At 31.4% G+C, this 25,940-nt stretch overlaps 1 protein-coding gene across 1 annotated transcript; it reads left to right on the top strand.

Moving 5' to 3' along the window:
• Window positions 1-25,371, top strand: LOC106467803 (protein ecdysoneless homolog). Its single transcript, XM_013928180.2, has 6 exons — window positions 1-289; window positions 9,130-9,229; window positions 9,539-9,717; window positions 14,775-14,861; window positions 16,784-16,959; window positions 19,327-25,371. Exons 1-6 carry the CDS (start codon window positions 1-3, stop codon window positions 19,513-19,515), a joined length of 1,020 nt encoding a protein of 339 aa, XP_013783634.1. The 3' UTR covers window positions 19,516-25,371.
• Window positions 25,372-25,940: the final 569 nt, after the last annotated feature.

A 25,940-nucleotide genomic window follows, 5' to 3' on the forward strand; every position in this document is an offset into this window, starting at 1 on the left:
ATGGGTACAGTAACTGTGGTTGCACCATTTGTCATCAGTGTACAGTACCATGCAAATTCTCCTCCCACCAGGCACCACTTCAAAGGTGCATATGCTGATGGTGAAGAAGACCACACAGTGAAAAGGGATGTTACAGCCAACCTTGACAACAAACCAGAAGCCTTGCCTAAAGATCTTAACTTGAAGTGGGTGGTTGTTAGATACTCTATCCAGAGGAATGCCAAGAAATTTGTTGGCCTGGTTCTTAAAACTGAGGACAATGAAGTCACCATCAACTTTTTGAAAAAAGGTGGAATTTAGCAAGTTTATGATGTAGATTCTTTTGACAGGTCCTGTGTAATCAAGGTATTCACTGAACCACAGATGGATAGACGTTCAAGAATTGGCTTTTCAGATGGAGTTGATTTGGCCTAAATACATATACATAAATCTGTTGTCTTTTCTATGCCAAACACAAGCACTAGGCTTGAAGTACCATCACAATAGAAAAATACAGTTTTCTGAGTGCATAGGTGTAAGAACAAGTATTCTGAGGTGGTATTTAATGTATTATTCACATACATATATTCAGACAGGTAATTCCATTACCATGCCATACTTGCTAAGTTTAAACAAACAGTGTATATATATCAGGACCAAACCTCCTTCCATGGATTAGCCACTATCCATGTCTACCTTGTAATGCCAGCCATCAGCTTCAGTTGGCTACAAGATTCAGATGGAATGTCATAACATTTATTAGAAACTAATTTTGAAATTTTATGTAATTCCATTACCAAAATAAAATCAATCATAATTTCATCCCTTTGTTATAATTTTTGATGAATACAACTGTTTATTATAGGGAAGAGTTTGTACTTCCATTGCCTACTCAAGTTATTCTTCAAGGCACAAACTGAGCTTCAGCATTTGTAACCGAATTCTAAAAATTGTTGTGAATTATAATTCTACAAACATTTTGTAGAAATTAGTGAAGAGTTCTTTTAAATTGAGGATTTGACTTCCCTGTCATGTATACTAACATTGTATTTTCTCTGTAAAATAATGTTTTTGATGTTTAATATGTATGGCTTTCTTGGACATTTGCTTATTCTTGTTTGAAAAAAGTCCATTTTAATGTATATTTCCAGATTTAATGGTGAAACCTTAAAACATTATCATTTGGCAAATGTAATATCTGTTTAATTTGCAATTTAACTTAAAAAAAAAAAACATTTAAGAGTAGAAACAAATTGTTGTGAAAGTTTATAAACTTCCAGAATATCAAAATGTATTATCGCCTAGGTGAAATTGACAGAATGTAAAAGTCTTCCAGTGCATTAAAATATGAAGGAATATGGAAAAAAAGAACTTGCTGCTGTAAATGATAACAAGGCACAAAATAATACATTTGATTAAAGTTCAAAGTGTTGGGCCTTAATGAAAACTGTGAGGTCAAACCTGGAAAATTTTTGGGCAAATAATGAATGGTATTTTCCTGTGATACAACAGTACAATCATACTTTTTGTTTATAAAAATTAAGTACTGGACATTAGAGCTTAGTGGTTAATTGATATAATTAATTTATACGTGGGCATCGATTATGTCAGTCTCATGTAAAAATTAACAATTGGTGGAAGTTACTGACTCGTGAAAATAATAAAGTAATTAAAATTAAGGTTTCTGATTATTGCCATTTTTGATTATTTTATCTATCCAAGGTGTTATCTAGTGGCCTTTGATTACATAACTAGCCACAGTAATGCCTGTTATTTGTGTTTACCTTGTTTTGATTTAACAGTAGCATAGCTTAATTTAATATATTAATCATTTATTAAGAGCTGAGCTACAAACGTAACCAGTGTTACTTAGCATATATTGCCATACAAAACAGTACTGCAAGTTATTAGTCATTATTCTTTAATTGCTCAAAAAATGATGATTGCTGAACAACTTGCTCATTTAACTGTGTTTGTCAGAAATTACTTGATATGGACTAATAAAAGTCTAACAATAAATAATGCTATTTAACCTATTTGCATGAACAAGACTTCTGTTTAATTACAATTAGTTATAGCTTGACAGGAAGCACTGAAAAAGGAAAAGTCTGATTGTTGTCATATGCAACTTAAACATTGTCTAGTATAGTAAGCTTTAAGTTGTTTGATTTATTGATTTCTCAGCAGACTCCTTTGTTTCTTAAGTTTCTTCCAGCCTGTAGATTAAAGTATAAACATATTAATAATTTTGATGTGTTCTTTGTAAACTTCCACCCATATCAACAACTTCTTGCTGAAAAGCTTATGATGTTTTTACATGTATAAAGTTAATTTTTTAAGTTTTTTATATTGATGACCAAATTAGAAAAATCCAAAACATCTGTTATTAAAGATTTTTTTATGTTATCATATTTTTGATATTTCTTACAGAACTTTAATTTTCATTTTATGAATTATTTTAATATTTTGAAAGAGGTTATCTAGTATTATCACAAGTTTTCTTACCAAATAGTAAACATTTTACTGTTTTTGTTTTTCTAGTATTGAGTGAATTTGTTTTCACTGAAGTATATATTATCTACCACATAATGTGACAAAAATCTTTACTAGTTTTATTATATGGCATCTATGAACAAACATTTTTAATGAGTAATTAGTGTATTTAGTTTTAGTAGATTTAGCTTGTAAAGGTTTTTAGGGAGAAACCCATGGAATGATATTAATTATCTGTTCCATGTATGATACATTTTCATGGGTGACACTTTAGGATTAGAAAAGTAATGTAATATAATTTGTTGTACCTGAAGATGTCTATCATATTAAACAAAGGGTTGTTTGAAAATGTCTTTAAAAAACAAAACAAGCTGAAAATAGAAAGATTAGTCTCATGGGATTAATGAGCACAATGATTATTTGATTAAAAATTGCACTTATCTCGCAGTTCTACTAGGAAACAGCTATAATCATGTGCCATGATACAAAAGAGCCTGGCATGATTTGGTAGTTTGGTTGCTCGACGTGCAAACTGTGAATTTTTGTATCAAAACCTGTCGCAGATGCAACTTATTACAATTTTGAATGGTTTGAAATTTAGTTAAATGATAATTTAAATTTAGTAGTTAAATTGTACTTTGGAATTAGTAGTTGAGTAAGAGCCGATATATAGTCAGTTTATGATATTTGCCCACAAGATTGATACATACAGTTTTCTTTTTCTTTTTTTTTTTGTAACACAAATATGTTTAATATACACACAACAATACAATTTACAATAACAGTTATTAAAAATAGTTATTACAAACAATGATTTATAAACAAAAGTTTCACAAACTTACAAGTAATATAAAGTCTTCTTTCTAGTCTGGAACTTTTTTGATATCTTTTCGAGGGTTCACTATGAGCGAATTAATTACGAGTTGACGTAGATATAATTCACTTAACAGGGAGCTAGCTAACTTTGTCATTCATTATTCACCAGCCACACACGTGGAGTTTTCCATCATGATGTTATGTAATGTTTTCATAGAAATATTAATGTCCGATGAGAATCCTCTGAAGTTAAATGAGTTGTAATGTTCGAACTTTGTAAGTGCTCCTGGTCAAATATCTTAAGTTTTGCAATTGATAAGTGTTATAACAAGTACAGTTATAGCTTCCGAAGTTTATAGCACACTGACTACAGCAAACTAATAATAGATATTCTTTTTTGGCGTGTCATGTTGGTTATATTTATAGGCGTGTGGAGAGTTTCTAGAAAATTCAGGATATGTAACAATACAAAGCTACATTTAAGCATTTACGTACATACATATTGTTGATTCTTACTCTCAAGAATCTTCTATAACTTTGGAGAATAGGCAGGAGTTTCGCAATACATATTTAACAATATAAGCTATGTATATCATATAAATATAACAAACATATATAAATTTAATGTAAACAAATGTTGATATTCAAATAAATATATAATAACTAATTTGTTACACAGATCATGCTTGCTCTTTCAACTGTGGGGAAGTTATAATGTTATGGTCAGTCCCATTATCCATTGTTAAAGAGTAACTGAAGAGTAGATGGTGGGTGATGTTGACTAGATGCTTTCCTTCTAGTCTATTGCTTTAAAATTAGGGATAGCTGGTATAAATATCCCTTGAGTAGCTTTGCACAAAATTCAACTAAGCAAACAAATCTTGATACAAAAACTTTGTATATCATACTTTTTGTTTGTTGCTAGTGGCAATTTGAACATCCTTCACTGATATATACTGTACTTAAGCCAAGTCATCAGAAAAAAATAAAATGCAAAATGCTATTTTAAAAGGAACTATATTTTAATAATGTAACTCAGTCACATTACGATATTAAATAAATTAGATATATGATCCTTCGATGCACTACATTTTCAAAAATTGCAAAGCTGCGTCCTTTCAACAAGTGAGACAAGTATGAAGAATCTTTAGAGCAGGAACCTGCAGAACAAAAAAGATGAAAATAAAGTTGCTTTGTCCACTATTTCAGTATGTAATTTTTGTTGCCAGCAATTGAGTTGCTGCACGTTGTCAAACAGGTATAGGCATGTGTCTATGTATGTAACAGCTGTTGCCTATGTATGAGGTTTCTTTACATAATTTTCCTTTATGATTCAATATATTATGATTAAAACCACCAAATATTTTAATTTTTCAGCATGATAAGTGTAATATTCTGACCAGAAAATAAGTTTAGTTTATGTTTGTGGTCAGTAGAAAGCAAACAGTGGTAATGACTAATGTTAAGCTTGTAAATGTATAAGAACACTGGAAGCTTATTTTGGATGATTACAAAAGAATGAATACGCACAGAAATGAAATTATGCATACATATTTTACACCACTTTACCTCACAGTGGAATCTCTGCATAAAATATCATGTTGAGAAAAATGTTTTCTATTTCAGAGAAAATCAATTTATAGTTAAATTTTCATGTGCATGTAATTTGACAAGTAAAGTTTGTATTTTAGGAGCAATAAAGTTTATATACTTGGTTTTGAGTTGTGGAGTTGCTCTTTTCTAGGTCATAGTTATGTACAAGCTACATTTTTTACATATACAGTCAATCTTTGATAACAGAACTTTGTTTAGTGTGCTCATAGTTTTGTGAAAAATGTCTTAATTCCTTCATCCTGGAAGCTTAGTTATGTTAATGATCTGAGCTCACAGTTTAAATAATGCAAGTATAGAGAGTAAGTTATTAAAGAAAAATTAATGTTCTTCATTTAGCCAAATAATTATTTGACAGGTCAACATGAATGAGCATTTGTTAAAGTGTTTATCACAGGAAAAAAAAAGTTCCATATTTTGAAAAATGACCAACCATCATTTTGTGGTCTTACCTTATATTTAGAATTATTTGATGTACTTGTTTAATGCAAAGGGAAGACTAAATGCCAACTCCCCCATTGTTACCTCTCAGGATGCCACTGACGTTTTCTAAACATGAATAGAATAGCATGGGGACATGCTATTGGTCAGATCTGAATGCTGATAGAAGGGGGAGCTCAGATCCAAATGCAAACCCCTATATTACTTCTTGGGATGCCTCAAGAGCAGTTTGAATTTTTTTAGAGATTAAAGTGAGAATTTTCTTTATCATAGCATTTTGACTTTAAAATTTGTTTATTGAATCTCATTTTCCATTGAATCATGTTTTAGAATTAGCCTTCAATAAAATCATAATAGTATAAATGAAGTACCTTGTTTAACTGAGAAAAATTGGTTCTTGATAAAGATTTAGTAGAAATATTGGCATGATTACTAAGGGTAGTGTAATCCTTTAAAAGATTGTGCTTCGGAAAGAGAGAAAAAAAGAAATTGAGCAAACAATCTGTTTTGTATTGTTTGTAATTTCTTTATTGTCTACTGAAAAATATTTTAAACTTGGTATACATTCACTTAAACAGTTTTCACACAATTTTTATATGACAGCTTCCATGGTAATAAGAACTGTTTTTATGAAATTTTTATAGCTTTAAAATTTTGGGAAGATTCCTTGATAATACATCATGAATACTTGTTAATTATCTGAGAATTTTTTATTTCATGCCAACTGATATATAGCTGGTTTTGTTATACTTGTGAATGTCTACTAATTATCTATTTTAAACACTTAGTTACTGTGCATGTATTTGGGAAAAGTGCAAACATCTTAGTGACTGTTGCATTTCCCATTTATCATGATTTAGATAATAAAAAAATTATATGTAAATTGGTTTTCAATAGTAGAGTAAAATTAATTTGTACATTTAATGTGCAGTTTGACTAACTTTACAATTTCGTGTGTTTTGTAAATTGTGTATCTACTAATGGTTCATACTTTAGTGCTATGTTAATTACCATTTACACTAAACTTACTCCTATATATACAATCAAGAGTATTAAAATCTACTTAAATAACCATGCATATTATAGAAAGAGTAAGTTACCGAGTTTATACAGATGACTTTCATTATCCTATCTAAAGTGATGTGTGTGTAATTCAACTCAGCCTGACTTTGTAAGTACCTACTAAAGTATAGCATTATGATGATTAAAAAAAAACAATTTTTAAAGGTACAATTCATCTTTGTGCACTAGTACTGATTTTTTGTCTTTAGCTGTAATTACTTCATAGTTTACCATGAAAATAACTATCAAAGCTCAGAACTAAAAGCCTCACACCTTTCTTGGTGTTTTCTTCCAACAAGATGTGAAAATTTGTTTGATTTTCTCATTTGTTTTGTTCAAGCCTACATTACTATTAACTTGTGGTGTTACTGAAAGGCAGTCATTTAATGATTTAGTATTGCCATTTACTCAGTTGATTATCAAAGAATATACTTATAGATTCTCTTACATCTGTGCAATCTTGACTTTAAAAAGCCTTTAAAAATTGGACATCTTTTAGTGTCAGTGTAGCTCTTTAGAATTATTAATTCTTTTCAGCTGAATATTTGGAAACAGTGTATTAATTTAATTATTAGGTGTGTACCTAAATGATATATTCTTTTGTATTTTAAAAAATATAAGAATATTTGCAAGTTAATGTGGGTTTCTAGGATTTTTTTAATTATATATAAGAAATGATCAAGCTATTTCTAGTTCTGAGAATTTTTTGTAGTTTGTTTATAAGAATTTGTTCTCAGAAGTTGCTAATGATGTTTTGATTTTGTTTTCAGTATGGGTGTTTAGAAATAGATAAAGATGTTTTGGTTTGGTTTTCAGTATGGGTGTTTAGAAATAGATAAAGATGTTTTGGTTTGTTTTTCAGTATGGGTGTTTAGAAATAGATAAAGATGTTTTGGTTTGTTTTTCAGTATGGGTGTTTAGAAATAGATAAAGATGTTTTGGATTTGTTTTCAGTATGGATATTTAAAAATGGATAAAGATGTTTTGGTTTGGTTTTTAGTATGGGTGTTTAGAAATAGATAAAGATGTTTTGGTTTGGTTTTCAGTATGGGTGTTTAGAAATAGATAAAGATGTTTTGGATTTGTTTGCAGTATGGGTGTTTAGAAATAGATAAACACGCTTTGGTTCCATTCTCAGTTTGGGAGCTACAACATTACTAAAGATGTTTTAGTTCCATTTTCAGGTTGGATGCTCAGAAGTTACATGCACTAAAAACTTTTTGGTTCTGTTTTTGGTGTGGACACTCAGAAGTACTTAAAGATATTTTGGTTTTGTTTTAAGGATGTGTCGAAACTTGATATATTTTTTCTGCAAAAATTGTTTTCTTGATATACTACAAGTGTAAAGAAAATACAGAATGTTTATTTCATATCAGTAAGGTATTAAAATATGAATCTCAGGCTTATCAGGTTTAGCTATTAGTTAAAAAAGTTAATATGTGGTTAATAACTAGCTTTGAATTATTTTTTGTATGCTATCTTAAGCATGGAAGCTTTGCTTTGCCTTTTTAACATTGACTCATTAATCTGCTATATTTCTACCTCTGTGTAATCAGTGATCTTAAGTGAGGTTTTATGAAGCACAAAAAAATATTTGCTAGGTTGCAGGTGTGTATGTTCATGTAACTTGGTGTCATTATCTAACATTTTGATAGTGATACTGTAATATATTTCATGATGTATTTATAGTAGTATTTCACATTTTAATGATGACATTTGATGTTGTCTTCATAGGATCCTGATAATACTGATATTAAGAATGCCACTTGTTTTTGTGTTTAAACTTGGTATCTACATTGTAATTAGGGAACAAAACTTGAACTGTCCATAAAATATTTCAAGAGTAGACTAAATGCTGTTTTTTTCAGTAATTTAACATTCTTATCTTTCATTTTTACATGTAAACTCTATGCATATTGTAATTTACCAGAGAAACTTGTCTTGCACAAAATTAAATCTCGAAATTAGATACTGTCTTCTGATCCATCTAACTAACTTTTAGCTTTTGAGGACTATTTATTATACTTTTCTGTTACCTAGAAGTACTTGATAGTATAGTTATTCAGGCATTTTAGACTTTCTGCTATTAATCCCATCAATGTTTGTCTTTTTGGAAATGAGCTAAAAAAAAGTCAGTTTTATTTCATTTTTGACAGCCTACTCTTATATATTAATGAAACAAAAGTTCTTTTATGATCTGTTATATTTTTGCAAATAAAATAAACTTGATAAATAAATGTTACATACCTGGATATATACTTGATATATATATATATATATATATATTATTTCGGTGAAATTACAGTTAAAGAATAGGTATGCTTTTTTTCTAGTATTTATGTTATATAATTCAGAATAAGTCCAATAGAGACAAACACAAACAGCATTTCCAGTGCCATCTAGGAAGCACTGATTATAATACATGATAACATGTGAATAGATTCAGGCAAATAATTAAAAATGCAGTGATAAATGATGTGCCCGAATTAACTCTATCAAATGTTTTTTGAAGCATGGAGATCACCCGAGTTATCTCAGGCAAATCACGATAAGGGTTAACCCTCTGTTATTTTATACTTTTAAGTGCAGTGTGTAAGGAATATATTACCATGGGAAAAGGTTGAAAGACTACAAAACATAAAGATTATTGGTGCAAGAATTTATAGCAGACTTGGAACTAACATTTTTGATCTGATAGTCTCAAGTGTCTAACTTTAATATATTCAGATGACTCTTGGATAAACATCTCACCTGAACAGCTGGAGGCACTCCTTACTGAAAAAAGAGGAGGTTTAGCTGGCAAGGAAGATGATTCTGACCAACAGGGGTGAGATATTTATTTTGTTTTTGTTGTATAAAAGACTTAAATTTCTCTAGAGGATCATAAGTTTACAAAATAAATCTTCAATTATGTTCATTGACTACTTTCTAAAGAGAAATAGGATTTGTTTTAGAACTAAATAGACATCATTCTTATAATTGAATGATAGTGATACTGCTATAAACATTATAAATAACTGAAGAACTATAAGTCAGATTGTTATTACCAATATTGTAACAGAGTTACAGATTTTCGTGTACAGCTATATAGATGTAGAACTATAGTACTGTATATTTTCTTGTCTATTTCATAAAGACAGGAGGAGAAGATAGGCAAGGCTATAACAGAGAGCTTGAAAGAGTTTCTCCAGCACACTTCTGGATTGGAGGGTGTAGAAGCTCCTAAACCACCTCCGAGAAGAAAAAAGAAAACTAGCAACAATAAGGTGGATTTTGATGCCTCGCATTTTTCAGATACAATCCATTCTATTTTAGGTATTTCTATAACAAACTTACTGTCACACTTTCAGATTTATTGTTTTCTTAAAGTGCAAAATTCTGCAATAAATAGTAATCTGGTCAAAACATTTTACATGTTCAAAAGCAACCAAGCTAGAATGAATAGATCAGCCATATAATGATGTGTTATCAAACAAATAGCCAAGTTGTATATGAAAAAAAAGGGGATACAAGCCTTGTAAAGATGTAAAAATGGGTAAGTTAAACAAGAAAATATTGGGGAAAGCTTGACCGACCTCCTTTTAATATTCATGTTGCTGCATGTTCCAGTTGCAATGGAAAAGGAAGCTATATAGTTCAAAATTTTTTTAGTTTTATATTTTCACTTTTACCTTACATCTTTACAAGATTTGTCCTTTTATATAACTTTGCTCTTTTTTCTTTTTTTTGTATCATATCTTTATATGGCTGATATCTTTATTCTTATGTGGCAGTACTTGTACCTGTAAAATATTTTGATCAGATATCACTTACTGTTTCTCAGGGTCAATGATATCTGTTGGGGAAGTACAGGCTTTAGTTTATGGAGAGTTTTTGTCTTTTTAGCTACACTTCATGACATTTCTGTGGGTTTAATGGGCTCTGTCTTCAGTTCTGCTCTCCATCCTCCCTATCCACTTCACAGATCTTCTTCTCACCTTCTCAGGATAATATTTCTTCTAGTCGTCTTGCCTAGTCTATTCAAGACCTACTACACAACGAGTGATGACCAGCCACCAAGGTTTTACTTCTGTCTAATTCTTGTCCCTTAAACGATTGGAGACCCGCCATAGACCTGTCCCGGTTGTACTCTTATTTAGAGCAACCTCGATTTATCGTGGGGTCCTACCTCTCACTTCAGGGGATTTTTCTCTGGGACTCTGGATGACCAAATTGTTATGACAGTTGCCTATCTTCATATTCCAACTGCTCCAGTGTCATGTCGTTTTTCTTTGGTTCTTCTGCAAAAATTGTGTTTTCCAGTTCCGGGCGTTTAAGTTTGGTCTTTCTTCAGCTCTGTGCATTTTGTCGAGCGGTACACTCTTTTGCTTGTCATTTTCACTCATTGGGTCTTTGAACTCTCCTTTTCATGGATGACTGGATCTTGCTAGCCTCTTCCCGTTCCCAGTCAGTCAATCACGCCTGCTTACTTTTTCAGGAAGCTAATCGGGTGGGGTTTTCTTTTCCAGTTGAAGAAGTCCATTCTTAACCCCACTCAATATCTTATTCCAGTGGGTTTTTTTCTTCAGTTCTCATCTTTGTTGGGCCCAGCCTTCTCCACTTTGGATCAGGGATATGGAGCAGGCTTACCTTCTGCTTTTCTCACTGCTCAAGGGGTTCTCTCTCTTTTCGGGATGTGGGCTTCCTTGGACCATCTCGTTACCCTTCTTCCCCTGGAATCAGGGCTGACCTTGCTTGGTTGCTCAACAGGAAACTGACCACGGTGATGGTTCTCATTCCTCCACCTTGTGTAGAGTCTCATCTGTTTACTGGTGCTTCTTTGGTGGGTTGGGGGGCTTTCCTTGATTCCCAAGAAATTTCCAGTCAGTGGTCCATTGAGAAGGCTGCTCTCTGTTTTCAACATCCTTGAACTTTTGGCAGTTTGTCAGACTCTGTATCATTTCCTCCCACTCCTGAGGGGGCGATGGTTGTGGTTCATTCCGACTATTCCACTGTCATCGGTTATATCACCAAGCAAGGGGAAACCAAATCTAGATCCCTGTGTTTCAGACACTAGATCTCCTTTACTGGGCACTACATGGTGATATTGGTGTTATGAATCTGGTGGCTGATCACTTATATCGACTCAACCAGGTTCTTGTCATGGAGTGTTCCCTTCTTCCACGGATATATCAGTGGGTGTGTTCTCCAATGGGAACACCACATATAGATGTGTTTGTCATTCACTGGAATAATAAAATTCCTTCCTTTTAGTCTCTGGTTCGACACCCTTCAGCTCCTATAGCAGATGCATACAGTCAGGATTGAAGGTGTCTTCAGCTATGTACCTACCCTCCGATCATACTCTTCTCCAGAGTCCTTTCCCTTATCCAGACTAGTCCTTGTCATGTCCTGCTCGTTGCTCTATATTGGCTCGCTCAGTCGTGGTTCTCTCTGCTCTCGCCCTTATAGGAGCAACATCCTCTGTCTCATTCTCTCCTCCGACAACCATGATCGGACATAGTTCATACCGAAATCACTAAACTACATCTTCATGCATGGCTTCTGTCTGGTCTCTTGCTTCAGCTCAGGGATTCATCCCTCATTAACGTCTTTCCCATTCCGTTTGACCTTCTTCCTTGTGTTTTACCAGAAGCGGTGGTCTACCTCGAGACCTTGGTCCATTTTCCGTGGCTTCTGCCCCTTCCATCCTTCAGGACTTCATCTTTCCCGGTTCTTCATCTAGTTGTTTGATCAAGGTTGGTCCATGTCAACTGTTTCTAGTTATAGGGCTGCCCTGTTAAACTCCTTCAGATTCTCCCGTTTCCAGAAAGCTTTCTCCTCCCATGTTATTTCACTCCTTTTCCTTTTGTCTTGTCCATCCTCCACATCCCTTTGTGTTTGCCATATTGGATTTCAGTTTTGTCCTTTATGCTCTGTCCATTCATGGTCTTTAAGCCCTAGCCATGTATTGTTATTTCATTTTTCTCTCCAGCTCATTTACTGGCACCATACTATGACTCACTATCACTATGTTCGGTACTATGTCTCATTTCTTACAATGGCTCGTTATGACATGGACAGAGGGCTAGTTATGATGACTCTCATGATCACACTTATAAGTAATTTATATCTTTCGTATCCCTGGATGTTTTTGCCCTGGCGAACTGCACTTGTGGATCGTTATATCTTATACAAGGCATTTCCATTAGATGTTCTGCCTGGAGGTACTGCACTTGGTGTAACCCAAGGCACTTCCCTTGGCACATACATATAAAGGAAAGTAGTTGCATACACATGAGCTTTTCCATGTTTGTCAACACCATTCTGATTCATGTCATAGTTATCCAGCACTTCCTACACTGATTCAGTGCTGTACATTTCTTTATTGACTTCAATTGTGGTGTTACTGGGGAAGAGCATACTTGTTCCAGGAGTAGTGCTTTATCCCACTGGTGTGCCTTCTTTTCATATTCTAGCACATCTGTTCTTTCATGAGCTTTTCCATGTTTGTCAACACCATACTGATTCATGTCATAGTTATCCAGCACTTCCTACACTGATTCAGTGCTGTACATTTCTTTATTGACTTCAATTGTGGTGTTACTGGGGAAGAGCATACTTGTTCCAGAAGTAGTGCTTTATCCCACTGGTGTGCCTTCTTTTCATATTCTAGCACATCCGTTCTTTCAGTAAGGTCGGTTTCCACTTGATTTGTGATTGATGCACCTTCACTGGCCCCTCCACCTGGACAATGTGGGATTCTAGCTTTGGGTGAGTAGAGGTAGTACTGTTTCGGAAGTTAACATTTTTTTACTCTGAAAATGTATTTCTAATAGGTACTTGCCTCTTGTCACCTACTTCCCACCCTGTCTCCCCACTGAGATGTCAGTGTTTATGGTTTGTGCCTGCGAATTCCCGAAAGAGAGGATTGTTCTAGAACTGTAGAGGGAGCTAGCTGCACCAGTATAGATGGTGCAAAAGAATTGCTGGAGAGTAGTCACATGATATAGCACATGTTCTTAAATGGTGCAAAACTGATGGGGTATAAAGGCTGGTATGCTGTAATGAAATTTTCTTTAGCAATGCTTAGAGGGTAGACCAGGATCAAGATAACTTTGGGTGAGAGGAGGTAAGTACCTATTGGAATACATTTTCAGAGTAAATAAATGCTAACTTCCAAAGGTTGGAACAGCTGTGGCAATACCCCAGGTTAGATTAAAGGTTTTATCCTTTATATAGAGCTATGGTGATGTTATGCCATTATTTTACTCTTTCTTATCTTGAAGAGAAATTAAATTTTATCATTTTTGTTATCATGCCAAGCTTCTCAGTTACCAAGTCCTTAGATTTATGCATTGTTGTATCTTTAAAGTGAAAAAAATTTTTTTGTTTTCAGTGAGTGTGTAAAAGTATCTTTTTCTAATTATTGGTATATATAAATTCAACACAATTTCTGAACAATCAAATTACTTGTGATATGCAACACACGAGGATAATGTTAGAGGTGTTTTCTTGTGGGATGTGTATTCAATCCATGGTACTAATAGAGAGCTATCAATTTTTATATGGAAAATAAAACATATGAGATATAAGTCTGTATTCTCTTAACACTTGTGAATAAATGCCTTACACATAAATGTGAAATTGTATATTTGAAGACACAGTAATCCAATCTTTGGATATCTTTAAAATATAGAAAGTGTGGTGCCGTACAGTTGTGATGACAATATACTAACTTATTCCAATCTGCTTGAGTTTATTTAAAGTGTGATACAGTACAGTTCTGGAGACCATATAATATCTCACTCTCAGTCCTTAAGTATCTTTAGAGTAAATAAAATGTGACACTGTTTATTTTTAGTCATATACTTACTCCCATCTCAATCAGTTTCTTTAAAATAAAGTATGATAGTTTACATTTATGAAGACTGTATAAGAGCAATTCCCAGTTCCTTGGTATCTGTATAATAAAGTGTAACTCTCTATTTTAGTAATGAAATTTTTAATGATCCTTAATTTGAACTCGTAACGTAGCGGTTAAAATTTTTATAAGTACCTTTTTGAGAGAAAATTTATATAAAGTCAGATGGTTTTGTGTAGATTTTGCTTTATAGTGTTTTTACCACAACAAATTATTAAACAGCTAGTTGTACTGTAAATATAAATGATGATAAGCATAAGCACTGATAACAAACCAGCAAGTCTGTTTTCAAACGTGATTGTGTTTAAACCGAGTTGAAAAATGTGTAACATAGAATAAAATACTTAAATTACTGTGAGTAAACCTGAAAAATATAAAAAGGGTTACTTTGTTATATAAGATTTATGCATGAAGTCATTAGAATTAGGCATAAGTCTTTGTAAATAAATGTTTATTTTTCTTGTGACAGATTTTAAGGAACCAGACTCTAGTGAAGGCTCAAGTTCTGGTATGAGTGATTACAGTGGGGAAGACAGTGATATTGATCTAACAGAAGGTACGAAACTTTGATAATATGGAATGTGTAGAAATAGACAAGCTTTTTGTTGTTGTCATCACCTATGTGATTAATAAGAACTTCTAAGTGATAGTAAAGAAGAGTGTATGATAATATGTCAACCACACTGTATCTGCTATATCCAGTGTATTATCACCTATGTATAATTATTATTTAGTTACTTTTATATTACTGGTTATTTAACTCTAACTAATATGTGTCTGCTCATCTGCTTCCATCTTGAAAGTAATCCTGAGGACTGTGTTTGTGGTGGTAGTGATCAGAATTCAACCTTGGGTCTTCTTGGTATAAAAACTGAAGAGATATACACTCATCCAGGGTTTACCCCATTAGGACTTGAATCAAAAACATAACTAAATGATCTTCACAATTTTGAGATAGCCTTAAATAATTGCATCATAAAAACAAAAGCATTCATTAAAAATAAAGAGCAAATATTTATAATAATTAGGTTCTTTACATTTTTTGGATCATAAAAACCGAAAATAATCAAAGAGGCCTGTCTGAGCTATACTGCTGATCGTGTGTCACAAACAACTGAGTGATGTTCAAGATTGGAAGGTTCTCACCAGTGCCCATCCAGAGGCCAATCAATTTATTTTCAGTATGTTAACCGATATATTTTCAAATTCAGATTTATTAATAAATTCATTATAAAAATACACATACAGGATATGAACCACACATGAGAAAAAATAAGATAAAATAAGCCATTCGCATCCACCTAACTGATAACTCACATAGTTAACCCAGTAAAAGTCAGCAAAAATTGGATAACCCTACTGAACTCTACTCAAATAATTAGTAGTTGTTTTTTTATAAACTAAAGTGGCTTGTATTTGCCGAAATGATTTGGATATTTAAATATCAAAGGTGATTTTGAGGTAAAATTTGTTTTGCCACTCTTTTTGTTTTTTTTCTATATTTGTGGTTGTTATGTAAACAAAATAAGCCTAACCCTCAGTTACTAACTTTGGAGTTCTTAAGCCTAACCCTCAGTTACCAACTTTGGAGTTCTTATGGAATATAGCATTAATGAATAGTACTAACTACAATATACGTGGTGTTTTTGTTTGCATTTCTTTTATGTTGTGTGTGATTCCTTCCTATAGTATTAGGTACCCTGTAGCCGATAAAGTTACTGGCCCATAAGCAATTTGGCACATAAAGTAAAATAATAAATGTTTGAAAAGCCATTGGGGTCAATTATAACCACCAGTAATTCTAGGACTAATAAGCATGTTTATTTAATAAGACAGAGTTACACATCTTTAAAAAGTGGTCAGTATTAAATTATAGTTTGGTTTAGTACCCATTCAAAATAGTTCTGTTCACTTGAGATGTAGATTTAAGCAAAAAACAATTTCGAAAATTAAAATCCTAAATTTAGAATTTCAGAAAAATGGTGATTCTACTGAAACAGTACATTTTTTAGTGGGACTTGATCATTGTCAAATTACAGTATTTTATTAATATGCAATATTTCTGACAATCTGTTTTTACATGGCTGAGAATTTCATAATACTCTTAGCTGTATTAAAATCAAACTTAAACTATATTTATTTAGTGTTTCTGTATTTTTTTATAACAAATATTATTTCCTGCTATATTTCTTTTTTTTTTTTTACACATTACGACATTGATTATTTGCCACTTATAATAACTGATTTATTTTTAAGAAAATTTCCAATTTTGAATCTAAAAAAATCATTTAATGTGAATGTGTGAAGATTTACTAAATTTTCACCTCGTAGTAGTACTCTGACATCATTTATATTGTAATCCATGAATACCATTTTAATCCCACTATGTTTCAATAGGGTTGTACAATAAGTAGATTAATATAGAAATTATGATTTTGGTGAATATGTTGTTTGTTTTTACACACACACACACTGTAGAATCTAAAACAAATGAAGCATCATATGGTAAAGATAAAGAAAACTTGGTGAAGGAGATGAAAGAGTACATGGAAATGATGGATCAAGAACTGGCTCAGACAAATGTAGGACTAAGTTTTGAAAGAAAAATGCCTTCACATCCAACTACTTCTAGTCAACAAGTTGATCAGAAACAGGTGCCTAATATTTATTTCAGTCTTAGCTTGAGCTTGAAAGATTATATTATTAAGCTGAGTTTATTCTGCCTTTATATGTGTACAGCAACATTAATCTCTACCACTTTATAAATTTTTTTGGACCAGCAAATTATTTAATATTTTAAGTTAGTTTCATCTTCTATTATATCTTAGTGCAAAATTACTGGTTTGCAAAAAAACAGAAAAATATCTATTATGTAATGAAATTGTAGACAGTCAGTATTTGTAGTGTCCTTGGATGCTGAAATCATTGTACTAACACATCTATTTTTGGCCAGTCAACTTAAAAATGAAGTGAGTGTGTAATAAATGTCTAGAAAATGTTTCATTCAAAAATTAGAACTAATTAAAATAAATATTGAATCCATAAAAATCCACTTTATTATTATTTTAAAGTAATCTGACACAGATTTACAAAAAAGGCATATACTCTATATAGTTTGCCTTCATTTTCATTTCATTGTTAATACTGCTGGAAATAGTATAAAATAAAATAAAAATATTGAATATTCTTATTACTGTTTTTTAAATTTTTCAGTGCTGACTGAAGGATAGAAACCACTATTTAATGAAGATGACAAACAACTTCAGATCTTTTTTGTTTGTTTTTTCTTTAAATGTCTAAGATATTAAATGCAAAGTAAGCATAAATGTTAACCTTCTAAATATGCCATATGTTTATGGTCAAACTGTGTAAGAAATGCTGCTAAGCCATAACAGAGGGATCAGCTTCACAGTGAATCTGCCTAAGGCAGTGCTGAAAGGCATTTCATTGGCCATACATTTGAGTTTGCATTCAGAAATTGTTTTATGTATATAATTTATGACCTCTACCATAAGTAAAAGCAACCATATAGCACTACATCTGCCATATATGGTGGAAAACAGTTTGTTTGTGTTATTTTAAAATAAAATTATTTATTAGGCATAAAACTCCTGTAGGTTAGCATTAGTTTTGAATTAATAGTTTTGTATTGTAAAAAGAAGCTAAGTAAATCATTTTAGTATTTTAGTTAAGATTAGCATGTAAAAAAGTAACAATAAATACCTACACCTGTTTTAGAGATTCTGGAATCTAAATTAAGAAATAAAAAAAGATAAATTAACTGTAAAGTGATATATTAATTATTAAGTAATGCAGGAATACTTAAACAATGAAATAATCTACTTTATTTGAAGGATATTTTTTAAGTTTTAGTTCAACCTCAGAACACGTGATATATTGAAACATTATTTTTTCAGTTTTAGTTCAACCTCAGAACACTTGATTTGTTTAAACTAGTGTTTTAAAAATCGTGGTAAGTTAGAATAAAAGTATTGAAACATTATTAAACTAGTCGGTGATAGAGGAATTTGTATTTTGGAAGAAGTGAGTAATCAAATTAATTGTTCATTACAATGCAGGAAATTCATTACACAGTATATGAAGTGAGTAATAAAATTAGTTATTCAGTACAATGCAGGAAATTCATTACACAGTATACAAAGTGAGTAACAAGATTAGTTGTTCAGTAAAATGCAGGAAATCATTACACAATATATGAAATGAGTAGTTAAATTAATTATTTGGTACAATGCAGGAAAATCATTCTTTATACAGTATTCATACATATGTATGTAGTTAACGTGGAATGAAACTTCAGTATTAGGAAAAAATAATTTCCTTGCAGTGTTCTTGTGACTATAATGGGCTTCATAGAAAATTGTTTCAGTGATAATTTTAAATTTCTGAAAAACAGAGTGCTGGAAGGTACGTATAACTTTTAGTTGGATTTGTCGCACTATTCATTTTTAAAGTTGGTTGAAGTATACAAGTATTCTTAGTTGACCTGATCAGTTACATTCTCCTAATTATGGTAATTTGGAATGTAGTAGACAGTGTAAGTTGTTTTATATTACGAGGTTGTAATCTGAATTTGTGTACCATCATGCATAGTTTGGGTTATAAAGAATTTTGCTTTACAAAAGTTAGTGTTGTCCCTAAACACTAGAAAAACCAGGATGTTAAGATGATATTAAATCAAACGATTTTTTTTTCACCACTTTACAAAGAACAATAACTATTGTTACAATATTCTGTTATTAGTATCATCAATTGTTAGATATCAACCAGTTTGGATGTGTTGTTTAGCTGACCATAAATATTTACTCATGATTATTTGATTACTTCTAGCAACTTAAAAAGATGTATTGAAGAAAGCAAGATCTGTTGTAACTTGTATAGGTTTATATCATCTAGTGTCTTTTCACATAGTTTATTTACAGTTCAAAAATGGGCATCATTTTATTACATTTGTGTTACTGTTTTGGCCTAACATATTAAATGATATACATATATCTTTTTAGGATGAAAGTAAGAATCAGACTATGTCAGCCGAGGAAGATGATCTTGAAGTACAGCCAATTGATGTTGATCTTACTGTTTTAAAAAATATTTTGGAGTCTTACAACAGTCAGCAAGGTATGCCTGGACCAGCTAGCAGCATTCTTTCTTCAATGGGCCTTCAACTACCAGAAAATACTGATAGCACGTAGTCTCAGCTTTAAAGAAATGTGCATATACTAGTATGAGATTTTCTCATGTTTTTGTAGTTTGCTTAGTACGAGATTGTTATTAAAACCTAATTTTTAAAGTTACTTCCTGCTTTCACATGTTTACAAGATTCTGGTATATGTATTTACTTTTTTTTGTTGTTTTACAGCTTAGTGTTAACTAATCATTGGAACAATGTGAGACAGTTTTGTAAAAGAATTAAAAACTTATTTTTTTAAATAAACAATCTAAGAAACATAAATTTATTCAGTATTTTCTATAAATTGGAAATCTTTTTTTCTACTTTATTTGTAGTGAAGTGAATTATACGTATTCCAGGGCTTTCCACTTATATGTTACCTGCACTTTTAATAAAAAAATATTTTCTTTGTTATTAATGCTTAGGCTTAATATGTAGATATTTTTGTATTATCCATGATTTAAGGTACTAGATGCACTTCTTAATGGTAGCTTACTTTGCTATTGTATGTTTTCATTTCTCTTAACTAATGAAATTTAATGATAAGGTGTAAACTTTGTTATTAGAAAATCTCCCTTTAACCCAATAGACTGAGCATTTTGTGAAATTGTTTTATTTTTCTGAAGGCCATCAGAAACAAATCACAAAATTGTGAACTCAAGGGTTAGTGTTTGGGTCTAGAAAGTAAAGATTACATAAGTTCATTTTAGTTTCAAAAGTTATTTTTATATCTTCTCCATACCTCTTGGAAGATATTAAAGTAAACCTCCAGTATATCTAAGTTACATTTCCTACTGTAACAACATTTACACTTGTTCATAAAGTTAGATTTTTCAACTCGTCAAGCCCCGAAGTGGCTCCAGCAGTAAATCTGTGGGCTCACACTGTTTAAAACTGGGTTTCAATACTCGTTGTGGGTACAGCACAGATAGCCCATTGTGTTGCTTTGTGCTTTACAACAAACAAACAAACTCAAGTTAATTAGTATTTTTGGGAGTCTAGTCATGAAGCTGAATATTGTTTATTTTTGTGAAAGAAAAACATAATGCTAAGAATTTACTACACTAGTCTTTAGTTATACCATGTTAAGTTCCCAAGGGTGTAAAGTTTAAAGTTGTAATTGTCATACCTTAATTTTGAGAGGCATTATATGCCTTAACTCTATTCCTCGAAGGAAACTGAATAATTGTATTATGACATGCTCCTCTTTCTCTCTTGTTTTAATTTTTGAAATTGAGCCTATTACATATCAGTATACTTGTTCTATAATTTTCTCATTTTACGAAGGATATAAAATATGTTATAAATTTCATGAGATTACTGTTACTTTACTGGTGCCATACATGTTTTTAAGACAGAGACAAGTGCCAAAATAGATTTTGGTTAACCTTTAAGTGTACCTGCAGCTGTTCACTGACTTTGTTTCATATGTACTCATGAAACAACTTGACAGTAAATGTGTTTTTTAACAGATTCCATTTCAGCACCATAAAAGATGTAAGTGTGCAAAAAATTTAATTTTTTTTCTGTAAATTACACAAAACACACTTAAAAACACACTTTTTTATTACTGAAATACCACTGTTATTTACATGTATCATCACACATTTTTCTTTCAGTGGCAGTCACCAAAGTACTATAAACAACAGCAAACAGACCTTTACAAGACCAGTGTTTTTTCTTATGCCATATTAATGAAATATTTGGTATACTAATTTCTTCAAAACTTTTGGGGCTGGTAAAAGCTTAGTGGTTAGTTTGCTCAGACTGTGAATTTGAAGGTTGTAGCTGTCACCACAAGAACTTGCTCCACACGTCGAGGTTGTGGGTGAATTATAAGAGTGATGGTCAAATCCCACTTAGGAGTGTATAGTGTATGCTGTTGACCAGCTGCCTTTCTTCTAGTCTAGTTCAGAATTAGGGATGGATCTATATAGATAATCTTTCATGTAGTTTAGCTTGCAAATTCTGAAGTAAAGAAATCCAAATTTCTATGTTAGTTTCAAATTGCGGAATGTTTTCTTCTTGTTCATAATCTTCTATCTAGTTTTTTTTATTTGTAAACTATTACTCTCCTACCTAATTTATACCGTTGCTTTATATTAAATTTCCATTATTACTAAAGGAAGTAACTTTTACTAATAACTGTCACAATAGTTTTGAAAAAATCTGGCTGCTGGAAGTTACTTTTATCAAACTGTAGTTTAACTTGTCATAAAATCTGTTTGTATTTTGCAATAAATGGTGCTCTCTTAGTTTACCAAATCTTGAGTAGAGCAACTTGTTCAGGATAAATTTCAACCCTACTTAATAAATAGAATTGTACAGGACTTGGGTGGTTGATTTATACAACATAGTTTAGAAGTCTGAATTTTATAGAATCCAGACAGTCAGTAAACACTGAATTTTTACTAAACATGAAAGCAGTCAGAGTTGTACAGGTTCAAACACTTAAAATATACTGTACTTCTAGACAAGTGACAGTTTTATGAGATTTATGTAATACAACTTTACAAGATATCTAGACAGAGTAATGTTAAGATCCAGAAATTGAATTTGTATTGAGCACCTAGACAGAACTCTGACAGTGGAGTTATTTTAGACATAAAAGCAACCATAGTTAAACAAGATTTTTTTTATAATAGAATTATGTAAGACATCCAGACAGAAAAAGAATTATACAAAATTCAGACTCTGGACCTGAATTTATTTTTGATACACAAGCAGTCAGTTCCTACATACTGCATTTTGCAGTAAATTTCAGACATAATTGTTAAAAGAAGTGCTTTATATTGTGATGCTTAGTTTATCAGTAAGTAGTGTTTCATACATTTTTCTGTTCTGTAGTTCGGTTTCCCTGGGAAGTTTTATTATTTATTACTAAATTAATTGAAATCACCAACAGGAAAACTCTTATCAGTATTTAGCTGATGTGAAAAAGTTACAAATCTTTCAACTTTTTTAATTTACCGTGTGTTTATATGCAGTGTGAGAAGAGTGCTATTTGTTTTCCTTTTGTTTTGTTTTTTTATATTTGCATTCAAAAATACCGCTTTTTTATAATGTACAGTTTGCTTAGAGTGCATGATTTTTTAAATGTACCATATCTTTGTACTTCAAAACAACGAAAAATCAAAATTCATGTGACAAGGTCTGCCAGTAATATTTTTGTAGGTTTAGCAATGTGTAAAGGGGAGAAGAACTTAATCCTTATACTTGCAAGTGGTTAAAAAAAATAAAATTGCTATTTATGTTTAGATGGTAAAAGTGCAACACATAATTGCATACATTTTCTATAAGTTTATAACATTACACTCCAAAGGCCATCAAAGTGTTTAATCTCAAATAATTGATTATTGTAATTTTTATTAGATTATCCTGTTTTGTTTTTATCGTTTTAGTTACTATATTGTTTTTTTTTATGCAACAAAATCTTTGTTCTTGATAAATATTACAAGAAACCATCAAAAAGCAGCATTTCATTTATTGACTGTTAATTGGCCACATTTAATTGAGAACCTAAAACTGAAATGGCTTTTCCAGTATGTTTTATGTTTAGAATGCAAAATATCATTATGTGCTTTGGAAATACTACAATATAAAAGTGTAACTTTGTTGTTTATTGTGAATTTCTTTACAATAAGATATGGTAATGGCAAGCTGAGATAGGAATGGGTTTTTTCTGTTTTCAGTGTAGTTCATTACAGCAAGACAAAGAATGTGTTGGAAAGGCTTGGGTAGATATATGTTAATATGTAGGGAGAAACAAGCTTGGATTCAACTTGCAGTAAGCAAAATAGCAAATTTCATAGTCAACTAGTCTGTTACAAAGTTTGTCGTCAGTGTAGGATACCGTATTTTCTAACTGGTATAAGATGTCATGTCAAGTTGAACTTTTTATATCCAACTACACAGTGAGGAACTGCAGTGTGAAGACTGTTGGCTCTAATGTGATATGACATTGATTCAACTTTAAGCTCATCATAGTGCTTAGTTAACATATAAAGTAGTATCAGTCATAGAAATAACCGATTTTACAGTTCATATGTTAATGTTTTCTAAGGTTTATTCAACAAACTTAGCTACATTTTTTTTTACTTCCTGAATCAAATGTCTTAGTGTACAGTTTTGAAGTAATATGTTTATATTATATGCATTGACAAAACCTTTGGTTGAAGAAAACTACAGCCATTCAGTTTGGTTACATTGTTTTTCAGTTAATTGTGTATTTAAATGATTGGACACTTTTTTCCAAATGTAACATAAAACAGTATAAGCTAATGCTATTGCATTTCTGTATAAGTACTGAATAATTATTCAGTAAATACACATCTAGTGCTTTGTATGAATTTGTTTTTCTCTTATTATATGACATTTCCACTATGTGTAACTTTTTTGTTTGCAAAGGTGCAAGTTTGATCTCCAAACAAGTAAAGTAACTACTTTTTACTTATGCGTACCAGCCATTTTCTCTATACCAGAAATTCAATTTCCTATAATTAATTTTTATTTCATATTACACAATATTTTTAAATACACCATCAAATATTAAACTTTGGTTTATGCATATTTTACTAGACTGTAATCTTAATTTTGTCCATCCTAATAATCACAAAACTTTTAATCCAAAAGAGTAATTTCTTAAAAATAAAAGATACCAGTGTGAACAACTGTATTCACCAAGAGGGAGAGAAAGATTACAGTCTATATGATTAATGAAAACTAGTTTTGATTCTGCATCAGTATTGTTTATTTCAAATTTCTCTGCTACAACTTATTACAAGAACTGCAACAATCATATACTTTAACTATGTCACAATTGAGTTCTACAGGAAGACAAATTTTAAGCTTTTGTATTTTTGTTGAATGAAGATAATAGATGTATATTGTATCTCTAATTTTGAAACAAAACCAAATATTAGAAAAAACTGCAATTAACATAGGTAAATTAACATCTTAGATGGCATAAATTTCTAGTTTATTGAAAGTAAGAAGTATATAAGTACACTACGTTTCACAAAGTTGTCCTGGCATCATCAGGTTATCAACATACAGTATGTTAATCACCTGAAGATGGCAGGTCAACCTGGTGAAATGCATGTATATATTTCTTCATTTCAATAAACTCAAAATTTAAGTGATCCAAGTTTTGAATATTTTCTCAAGTTACCTCACTATATCCACTCAAAAGCATATAGGTACTTTTTAGTTTTCAAAAGACTAAGCTTCAATGCAAAACTCTTTACATACAATTTCACCTAGATGTCGCTTAGAAAAATGTCAATTTTAAAAACCAAGACTTGTATAAATGTATCTCTTAGATTTAATAACCAGACTTTTTTTCCTCACGAGAGAACAAAGGGGGGGATAAAAATTTTGTGGTTCAATATTGCAAAACAATTTTGAATTGAATATACAATTTATAACAAAGCAATAAACAATCTACAAATTACTTATATTACAAAAGCATGTTTTAGAATTTTAATTATTTATTTGTAGAGTTTGGGTTAGCCCTACGGTATACCTCTAATTTTGGAGCTGGCAAACTGGGTTCAAATCTCTGCATTAGTACCAAATATTTTCCCTTTAAGCTATGGGTTTGTTATAAAAGTAACAGTCAGTACTTTAGCATGAGTGGCAAGGTTCTGTAGGCATTCCTTCTGGTCAATAGTTCAAAATTAGGGACAGCAGGCTTTGCCATAAATACAAAATGTTTATTTCTAACACAAAACCAATATAATTAAAGGCATAGTGTAATACCAAAAAATACACGAACATAAAGATACCTATAGGAACTGTGTACCGAAAGTTAATTCATGATGTTGTATGCTGCTTTACCAAATATAAAGAAAACTTCTTGGAATATTTAAAAATAATAGTATTCCTTCCTAATAGGCAATTTTCATCGTTGACAAAAGTGTTGTAGAACCAAGGTTAAATAAGTTTTAATGTTACCAGATTAAATAGGCTTTGGGGGCATAGTCTACAAAGATACTGGAAACACCTTAATATAGTAGATTTGATTGTTATACTTGTGAGATTGTTGACTAGCTGCTTTTTTCTCTAATCTGTCCGTACAAAATTAGGGACAGCTGTGTGCTGATAGCCCATTCTGTAGCTCTGTGTGAAAATTATGAAACACTTTTTGAAAGCTTGAAGGATTTGTATTTAGTATCTTTTTCTCTCTATCTCTCTCTCTTTAGCAAAGAAATTGACAGGTACCTTCAAATGATCATTCAGTTTAGCCCTTAGAATGCTCTATCACATAGACAAAAGCTTGCATTAAAATTTTTTATGCTTGCATGAAACTCTTTCAAGTAAACATTTCTTTGAGGAGATAAAAAAAAAAATGCCAATATTTATTATTATTCTTCAATTAAAAAGTATTTCCTAAAATACATATTTACGGATTTAGATATATGGCATGCAAATTCTACCATCATACAT

This window comes from Limulus polyphemus, unplaced genomic scaffold (assembly GCF_000517525.1).
Source record: "Limulus polyphemus unplaced genomic scaffold, Limulus_polyphemus-2.1.2 Scaffold2745, whole genome shotgun sequence".
NCBI lineage: Eukaryota > Metazoa > Arthropoda > Merostomata > Xiphosura > Limulidae > Limulus > Limulus polyphemus.